We start from the raw sequence: 9,945 nt of genomic DNA, 5'->3' as shown, positions 1-9,945 counted from the left end.
GCAAAGCATCGAAGTCTGAAAGAAGACAAAATCATGGTTCTATCCGTGGAGAAAGATGCAATTTGGGTATTCAGCATACATACCCCAATGTTCTTCTGCCCCGTTCTCTGTGGGGATTTGACACTGTGTTGAAAGAAAGATATTTGAAGGTCATTCTAAGGAGGTTTAGGGAAAAACCAGTAAGGCTAGGAAGTGTAAGGCAGGGAAGGGGAAGATGCTGTGGGAGAAGAGATGGCATTCATTAAGTTGGTTTCAAAGCCCTGAATCCGGGTGGAAAAGGGTCCGCAAACGTTCTTGCACATGATTTATTGTGAATGTACTTTTAGGCCGGATAAGAACTCAACTCATAGTCTACTGCAGTGTTCCTTGAACTTTTTTCTCTCAGGACCTCTTCCCCCTTTTAAAAATGATGGAGGACCCCGTAAGAACTTTTGTGGTCTTTTCTTAATATTCTTTTTACGGTGTGAGTTTGTGGCGTTTGAATCCCCAACCCTCTGCCCACCCTTTCTGGGCAGCAAAAAAAGATGCTTACCGAACTGCCTTGATGTTATGGTTGGTCACCACAAATTCGGAATTACTTAATTGTTTCTTGAACTGTAAGAGAGAAACGGTCAATCACAATTGGATTCCCTGGCTGAACATCATTCAGCATTTGTCTAACAGCAACAGTCATTTGGTGAAATGAATGTAATGGTCCAATGTGTATGCTGGAATCAACGCTTCGGTCCTCCAGGGCAGGGTTTCTCAACCTGGGCAACTTTCAGATGTGTGGGCTTCAACTCCCAGAATTCCCCAGCCAGCATTCTGAATTCTGGGCGTTGAAGCCCACACATCTGAAAGTTGCCCAGGTTGAGAAACACTGATGTAGATTGTTGATATGAAGTGATAAAACGGCACTTTCTCCCAGCTTTTATCCCATTTTGCCATTTAACTGCCTTCGATGTTTGCAGGTGTTTAATAGACAAACATCAAGCTGTATTTCTGCTAGCTGAATGGGCAGCTGCATGCCCTCTCTGATCTGGATCTAGGGACTGACTGGGGGTGTGCTGGGTGCAAACTCAACTGCAAATTGCCCACAAGAATTTTCCAGCAGGTAGAACCTGTGCTTCTCCGGTCCCCAAGTCCTTCCTAAAGATCTCCCTGAATTGTAATCTTTAACGTGACAGACAGGCGGCCCTCGCTTAGCCTAAAAAAGGAGGAAAGGTGTGCACAAGCTTTGTTGCCCTTTCACTTGAAGAAAACTTGCCACGTAACGTTGTCCAGCTGGACTAGTGCAAGCCACCTAGCCCTACCAAGTCGCATAATTACAGACATTTCCAGCAAAATAGCTGCATGCATCTATTTCCGGCAATGGATGTGCATCCTCCATCCTTTCCAAGCGTGACCTGAGGCGAGCTTCCCTTTGCTCTGCCAGGCAAGCAAATCTCTCTCAGTGACCACGGTCCCTTCGCCCTGCAGGCTGGCAGGGCCGGCTTTAAACGGGACACAGTTCAGACTTACCCAGTTTGTAGAAAGCTGTCTGGCATCGTAGTGGTCACACGTCCTCGAGGGCTCGCAAGTCAGGGAAAAGTTCATCTGGAAGCTGTAGAAGGTGACTGTGGTAGCTGAAAGGAGGAAGACGGGGAAGCTGGCTTATCTTCAGCTTACCTTTATTCGTGTTTGCCTTTGATTTCGGCTCCTGAAGCTTTTGGGAGGTTTCACGCATGGTCTATTGATTATGTTCCTTGGTAGATCTTACCAGGTTTTTGAACATATCAGGGTAGTTCTTATTACCGTCACATTCTGGAAGCGTGTGCAGAACAGAACTCTTTTTTAAAAAATGCTTTTTTCAAGGTATTAAAAAAGACACTTATGGGGTATTAAAAATGTGTACTGCAAGGTGTTTTTTCTTAACTCAATGTCACTTCGGGGACGCGCCACCAGGGGTGTGTCTGAGCTCCCGTGCAACCATTGTGCTGACTTGTGTTGTGGTTTTTACCCTGGCTGCATTTCTTTATCTGCCTGTTGTTGTTTGTATAGTTTTATCTTGTTATTGTTAGCTGCTCAGAGTTGTGAATTTGATAGGGGCCACCATATAAATCAAATAAATTCATTACATTGCATTGCATTGTAAGAAAATTCCCATCCAGGGTTTGGTTTTTTGCTGATCTGGAAATTACCTGGACTTGCCATAGGAGGGAGCCAGGAATGAAACAATCACTAAGCAACCTTCAGACAGTAAAACAATTTCATAACTGCTATTAATAACCTCAAAAGTATAAGGACTAAGTTTTAATAACAGAGAATAGAAGAGTCGCTAGGAGACTGTATTATTATTGTTGTTGTTATTGTTATTGTTATTATTATTGGTCGCACAGTCAGCCAGATGTTTAGACTGCATTTGGCATTTCTGTCCACCTATTGAGTCCTTCCCAAGGACCTGGGGTAGGCAGATGTTGTTGTTTAATAATATTAAAGGTATCGTCACAGGATGGAAGCTGTTCCAAGCAAAGCTTCCTTTTGCAATTGACTGGTGGTGATTTTTGTCAATGCCGATGGTGGCCAAGTGGTGCTCCAGATGTTTTGGACTTGCATCCAAGGGACCTATTACTACTGGTACTCTCTTTGCCTTCTTTTGCCACAGTTGTTCTACTTCTATTTGCAGGTCTTCGTATTTTATGGTTTTCTCCAGTTCTTTCTCTTCTCTTCTGAAAGCAAGGTCATGGTGACATGGAAAAGAAAATATGTTACCAGGCCATGTTTGGGCCACAACTACTGGAAGAGACCCCATGTGTTGGTTTTGGACAGCACTGGCAAGCCAATATGGCCAATATTTGATAATATACCTTTGCCTTATGCAACACCTCATTCTTCAGTCATTCTGGGACTACACCTAATTTCTTGTCAACATGACATGATCCTGCAAAATCTTACCCGCGTATGGAGGGTAGCAGACTTGGCCACCAGCTGTACCATTCTGACATTCTCCCATGGCCTATCCCCCCTTATGTAGAAACCATCATGTCAATGCTTACAAAAAGAGTCTTAAGCATCCTGGAGTTGTCTACCTGTAACAGTTGGATCAGGGGAGGTGATTGGTGGAAAGACAGTTGTAGGTTCCTCTGCACCTATAGAAAAAAAGGGTAAGTACAGATATGAAGAAGGACAAAACATAAACCTCTGGGAATTTTAAGGCTGGAAAAAGCCTCAGAGAGACAAGGAGCACATCTGAACTTCGACAAGAATCATGATGCAGAACAGTCATCCCGGGAAAAATGTTACGTAACTGAATCTCCCATCTATTAGTTTTTTCACACCCAGAGAAATAGGGTTACTTTCTTTTATTTCTTCCTGAATTTTCCCACTGGCTTTCAGTATATCTCTCCTGCTTTCATATCGCTTTGCAGGGGTGTCCATGTTGCTTCAGTCAGAATCTCATGGATGCTATCTTGGGTTTTTCTGACCATATCCTGCAGACACCCCTCTTGCTTTACATTTTTTATGCTCTTCCTGCATTCATCTCGGTGTGGAGTATTTTGGATGATCAGGAAAGCAGGATAAAATATTTTTGTTGCCAGATAGCTGTTAAGAAAGGATTCCCTTCAATATTCTTGCTCAGAGCTGGCATTTGAGGTTGGCATCCACCAGGCATGGGCATGGAGGGAGGTCCCTTTCTGCCCGAAAAAAAAGGTAATTGATTCTGTTGGTTGGGGCTGTTCCTTCTTCCCTTCTTCACCCCGATACAAAAAGCTCTCTTTTGAAAAAGGGCACAACAGGCTAGATCACAACCACCATAGCCTAGCTTCGTGGGGTGGGCTTACCTGCACAGCACGACCCACCGAAAGGGGTTTGATTTGGTCATGCCATTGGGTGAAAAAGTAAGTATTCAGCCCGTTTGGACTTTTTTGAAGTTTTGCCTGTCTTTGCCACTGAATGTGATCAGAGCTTTCTCGGGGCTCCAGGGAAATGTAAAGGGAGTCTGTTTGAACACATGACACCATTGTTTAAAGGAGAGGTTCAGAAAATCCCAAAGGGGCCAAAGACATTTTCACAGAAATGTACAACACTTCACTGTAGCAGGTGAAACTGGCATTCAGTCCCTCCCAGGTGTCAGTGAATCTCTTTGTATTTCTTTGTAATACCTTTGTATTTCTCAGGCAGCATCCATATTTACTTACTTATCTTTTTAATTTATATGGCCGCCCACCTTGCGTACGTGACTCTCGGTGGGGCAGAGTGTGCTGTCTTATCTGCTCTGAATGCCATACCTTGTCCATAAATCATCATTTGCTCAAAAGAGCCATAAACCAAGAAGGAAACATATTTATGCTCTGTGGGAAGGTGCTCGCGCACTTCAACCAAGATTTGACAGGGGAGGCTCATAAACAAAACTTTACAGCCTGGATTCCCATCAGAGATCCCCAAAGTTCAAAATTATAAAACAGAAAAGTAGGAAGTGAAGCAAAGTTGGGTACAGGAATGCCTTGAAAAAGGAACAGCCTTCAGTAGTCCAGGTCTGCATTCACACATAAATGCTAAGCCAGGATTTGTTTTAACCATGGTTGTGGGACAGTCCATACTAGGTCCCCACATCATTCTAAGCCATAATATACCCTGTAATTTATTCAGGAAGCCATGGTTAAACAAACTATGGCTTAATGCAATGAGTGAATACGGTCTTAAGACTTGCAGGTAACACTTAGTGCATCCAATCCACTTTGTTTTCTTTGTTTCTTCTGCCAAAATAAGAGAAAAGTGAACCATGAATAATCCAAGGTACAAGTATGGCAAACTCTGATTCAAACAAGCTAGGAGCTATAAAACAACAAATCATGGTTTTACATTATGGTTAATTGCTGACAAAATAATGATTTTTGGAAAAGATGGGTCTACGTCTAAACCCAAAAACAGATACACCGAGTTATGAATTTACGGTATATTTTTTGTATTTTATATACTGTATACTTTAAAACTGTAACCTGAAGTATCTGTTTTTGGGTTTAGATGTAGGCCCGTCTCTTTCAAAAATCATAAAATGTATATTCTGAATAACAGAAGACAAAGACGGAGGGGGCTGTTTGAAGAGTTTATGGATACTCACCACAACGCTGGTGAAGGGCAGACTCAGTTCTTACATCATTCAGAGACCAATAATTGCCCTGCCAGCTCACTACATTCCCATCACCACAACGCTCCATCTCTTGCTGCCCTCTCACGTAATTCCACATCTGGAAATAGTGCAAGATGCCGACAAAGGATGACTGCAGGATTAGGCCTCCGTTGTAGTTCTTGTGCAAATGCCCCATCACCAATGTCCCATTAGGGCGTAAACAGATGTGATGGACACCTGGAAGAGTTTTGTTTACCAGCTTCCTTCCATCCCAGAAGAGCTCCAAGAGATGCTTCTGGCTGTCCCAGGCACAGCAGATCTGGTGCATCTTATAGGCCACAATATACACTCTCAGATTGATGTGCAGGCCCAGAAGGAACATCTGCAGGCTGGAGTTATGGACAAACAGAGCCAACTCCACCTCACTAATTTCAGTGGAGGAGCTGCTGACATCGTAGGAGAAGGCTGTCCCGCTCTCCACACTTTCTTCAGTCTTGTTGAGATCAATGCACATGGTAAATGCGCAAAGTTCAGGGACATGCTGGCTAGCCAAGGAAACATATTTGATTTTCTGTCCCAGTAAAACCAGCTGCTTCCCTTTCAGAGATACAGGTTCTGTTTATGACAGAAGAACAGGAAAATCTAAGGAAGGCACCTCCACCCATCTGTCCATGTAGCTGAGGTTATGATCCACTGAAGAGTGAATTTTCAAAAATTGTAAACCATAGGAAGAAACATCAGCTATACTGTACATACACACACACACACAACATACATCCATCCATTCATGCAGAAACATTAATAAAGGTTGAACAGTTGAGTAGACAAGCGTGAAAAGTGAGTAATACTCTGTTCGGAAAAGACTCCACTATAGGTTCTACTTAAAAATCAGGGGAAATCTGATATAATGACCCCCAAACATGAAATAGACTGGTGGCATTTGGGGAGACTAAATGACTGTGCGGTGCAACATGCCAAGCAAAGTGAATGTTGATCTTGAATGGGTTTGGGGAGAGGGGTTCAGCCCTATTGTGTGAATGCAGACCATGAGGTTGGCTTACAGTTGAATGGATTCTGCAAACTGCAAACTAGGGTCAACTGGGTCACCAGGTTAGGCAACTGTTGCGAACTTAGGTAGTGGGCGTCAGATGAATGCAACTTCCTAAACGTTCCTTCTGCCCCCACAGTGACCACAGCTCTCCAGACTAGAGGTAGGATGAACCATCTTGACTTTTTTGACCACATCCTGCTAAGAGCTAAGTGATACAGCCCTTGCAGATTATATCAGTTCAAGCCACATATAGGAAAACTGTGCACTTGTGGTCCGTGAGTTGAAATCACCTCGTATGTGTTGGTGCATCAAAGGGAAGCTAGACTAGAACAGCTCTATTTCATACATGGGTTTTTTTTAAAAACAAGGGGAGCGTTCAGATGTAAAACTTTCTCATACATCAAGTCCATGGAAATTAAGCTACAAGCTGAGTAAATAGCCATAAAGGGAAGTCTGTTTGTGGAAACTGATTCCAAGGATTAAGGGGTGGATCCTCAGAAACAGTGCAGGGCACCTGCTGGAAGGGGAAATTGGTGGGAAATGGGGGGTTCCAACTTTTCATGGAAGGGATTTCAAGGAAGATCCCTCTGGATGACCCCAACATTTGTTTTTCTGACTATTTGCATTTCTGCAGAATTAGCATTTGAGAGCAATCCCATTTTTTGACAATAATATGGCTGCTGAAGGGGAACCCCACCCACCCACGCAGAACCCAGTTACGCAGAGGATACTTTGAAATTAGCATACATCTTAATTCACCAGCAATTAAGCAAGATCCTGCCCAGTGAAGAGACAGCACACCCGGATTTGTTGGGAAAACTTATACCTGAGAAAAGAAACAAGGTGGCAACAGCAAGGAACAGGCCACCAAGGATCTTGGACGGAGCATATCCAGCAACATCACCCTTTTGCCGGCTCATCCTCTAGATGTGGTCTGAAAGGCAGAAGGGAAGCTTGTGAAACACGTTCTGGAGATAGAAGACAAGAACAGATGGGAGCCAAGAGTCCCTCTGTTCCTGGGGGCAACTTGAGGATGTGTGGACTGGGGAATGCTGGGAACTGAAGTCCACAATTCTTCAAGTTGACACGTATGAAAAACGCTGGTCTGGCCTTATATCTTATCCCATTCCTATGACCGTAATTCATACCGTTCTGTTGTAGGAATTTATCTCAGCAGGTTTTCCTACTAATTGTCCATTGGCTGTGGTCTTGGCCAGATGCCCCAGTTTGAGAAACAGGTGAGAGTGCTATATGCTGTACGTTGAACAAAGTTGACGTAACAAGACCCATGCAAGATCAATAAACCATGCAGGTCCCTTGACGAAAGGTCTACTGATAAACAACACCAACAAAAAAAAATCCCACTCATCTTATGCTCTGTGCAGGAAGGTACTTATATTTTCCTGTTACAAATAGCCACAGTCAAAGGACGTATGGATAACAAGCACAGGAACATCTCCACCAGGCATGGACCAGACCAGTAATGCTAATTTGAGTCTTAAAGTGGTGCTTCTCCTATAAATCACACATCCAGAATGTATCTTCCCAACACTGCATGTCCGTAGAACATGCATGGATGGGGGTGAGACCGAATTACAGCCCAGAAGCCGTTCTATGAGCTGGGCTGCGTTTCACGTGTCTAATGCAGGGTTTTTCAACCTAGGCAACTTGAAGATGGGTGGACTTCAACTCCCAGAATTCCCCAGGCAGCATGGGACTGACCTAATGCTTATGAGATTACGTGAGTCTCCCCACCATCATTTAATCCATTTTTTTTCTATCGGCGCACCAGCCATTCAACTCAGTGGTTAAAAACAGGGATTTTAATGTGCAAGAGCAGATACAACATAACTTTAAAAACCATTGGCCTTAGGCATTGCGCTGGTACATTGATTTCCTTTCCCTCCTCCTACCTGCCCTTGTTTTACGAAAATCACTTTTAATTTTTCAGAAGTTAGAAGTTAACCAATGCAGGGGAGAGAATCCAAAGATCCCCACTTCCATGAGTAGCAAGCAATGCACGTGACTCTCAAGGGTATGGCTGTTGGTGGGTTTTTTTCTGCCGCTGACAGCCTTTTATGCACGGCTTTGCACTCATGTGTTTAATGAATCAAGCAAGATTTTTACAGCCTTGGCTCAGTTCACTTGAGTGTGCCATGCCGCCGTAGTCTGCGTGCCTCCTGTTGACCAATGTATGTGTTGAAAACGCACTAAAAGTGAATCTCCCTGCCTCCTTCAACCAGATCTTCCATAAAAAATGATGTACAAAAAGGAACGAAAAACACTGGTATTTAATTTAAAAGTACCTGAGCATCTTCTAAAACCAGCAAGTCTTCCAGAACTCAGCTGATCCATGAAAGACCTTCTGCCAAGAATTGATGTTTGCAACTAAATAAACCAGATTTCTTTCCGAAAAGATGTGTGGGCATCCCAACAGCCCCGAAATAACGTGTTTTGCTGAGATGCTTCTCAGAAGGAAGATGCTATTGTTCGCCTACAACCGGTATTTCAATTTATTTCTTTGTTAATGGTCAAAGATCAAAATCTGACTGATAAGCAAAGACATCTGGCTTTGAGACAGCCTGTTTAATAAGGCTGAGCACTTTCTCCAAGGCAGATTCTCAGGTAGCCCCAGTGGCATCATTTATAATCCACAGGAAAGTAACTGCAGGTCTGGGAGACCTCACATGTCTGCAGAAGTAGGACGGACCCCAAAGGATCTAACAAGGAGAGAGTTTATCAACAGCCAACAGAGACCATGCTTGGAGCAGAATGGAAGACCAGAGACAGGGCAGTGAATGCAATAGTGAGGAAGACCATGTGGCTGGTACCAGGCCAAAAGCAGATACCTTCTTTAAAAAGGACTGTTTTCCTAGTGGTGCCCAACGTCACCTTTGGGTTGTCCCTTGGCTTGGCAGGATGAAGATCCCAGCTTCTGCTTCTAGCGGCTCCAAGCTGGGGTAGAAAAGGCTTCAGTCTAACCCCCCAGCATCTCTCTGCCATCCTGGACAATATTCAACATCTTGCTTTCCCCACAGCTGGCACCCTCCAGATGTGTAGCATGGCACTTAACGGAGCCCAGATCGGAGGAGGATGGCCTGCTTAACCACCTGGCGTGAAGAGCCGGCTCGCCCTGCAACGGTTCTCACACAGCTAAAATCCACCCTTTTTTGCTGGCATTAAGATTTTTTTCCCAGTTCAGTCCAGACAAGATGCTCCGCGGAACAAATCACAAACACCTACCTGACCAAGGAGTCACCAAGAAGAGGTTGCAGAATCAAGTCCTATCCCTGTCTGGTATCATTTCTCACGGAGGAAATTAAAATGCTTATGCTGGCGGCTTCAGTCTTCAGGGGCCATAAACAGGATCTCACCAGATCGGAGGACTTCTGAAAAGTTACAGGCAAACTGGCAAAATCAGCCCACAAAGCCCTGCCTCCTTCTCATTTATTACCTTCCTGATGAGCTGCCCACACCGTCAAAGTGACATCTCCCTTTCCTCTGTGCTCAAGCCCTGCGCTGCACAATCTATTTCTCCAGATTTATCTTTTCTATTATTTCAAAATACAGCATCACCGGCAGACAAGCCTGTCCTAAATGCTGCAATGCAAGCGGGGTGGGTGGGTGGGGGGCTAGAAAACTGACGTGTACAAATCGGAGCTGGTGTCCAATTTTGTCCAATTTTGGGGGAGGGGGCCTTGGACTACCCATAGTTGGTTTCTTCCTGCCACCTTGAAACCTAATCCTTGCGGCTGACCAGAAGAACACAGCTCTGATATCCAGACTGAACAACGCTGTCCAGTCT

The 9,945-nt window shown here is 44.3% G+C and overlaps 1 protein-coding gene across 4 annotated transcripts; it reads right to left on the bottom strand.

Annotated features, from left to right (window-relative positions):
- Positions 1-509: 509 nt before the first annotated feature.
- On the bottom strand, positions 510-9,398 carry LOC134504365 (adhesion G-protein coupled receptor G4-like). Of its 4 annotated transcripts, XM_063313543.1 has the most exons (6): positions 9,384-9,398; positions 6,967-7,074; positions 5,081-5,704; positions 3,048-3,107; positions 1,501-1,604; positions 510-594 (listed from the first exon to the last, which is right to left on the bottom strand). In XM_063313543.1, exons 2-6 carry the CDS (start codon positions 7,058-7,060, stop codon positions 529-531), a joined length of 948 nt encoding a protein of 315 aa, XP_063169613.1. In that variant the 5' UTR covers positions 7,061-7,074; positions 9,384-9,398; the 3' UTR covers positions 510-528. The 4 variants fall into 4 exon arrangements, with proteins under 4 accessions (XP_063169613.1, XP_063169612.1, XP_063169615.1 ...); XM_063313542.1 differs by lacking the exon at positions 9,384-9,398 and having other exon boundaries at positions 6,967-7,265; XM_063313545.1 differs by lacking the exons at positions 510-594; positions 1,501-1,604; positions 9,384-9,398 and adding an exon at positions 2,654-2,687 and having other exon boundaries at positions 3,015-3,107; positions 6,967-7,264.
- Positions 9,399-9,945: the final 547 nt, after the last annotated feature.

The sequence above is a fragment of the Candoia aspera genome, chromosome 12 (genome assembly GCF_035149785.1).
Source record: "Candoia aspera isolate rCanAsp1 chromosome 12, rCanAsp1.hap2, whole genome shotgun sequence".
Lineage (NCBI taxonomy): Eukaryota > Metazoa > Chordata > Lepidosauria > Squamata > Boidae > Candoia > Candoia aspera.
This window is presented reverse-complemented; position numbering and strand designations above follow the sequence as displayed.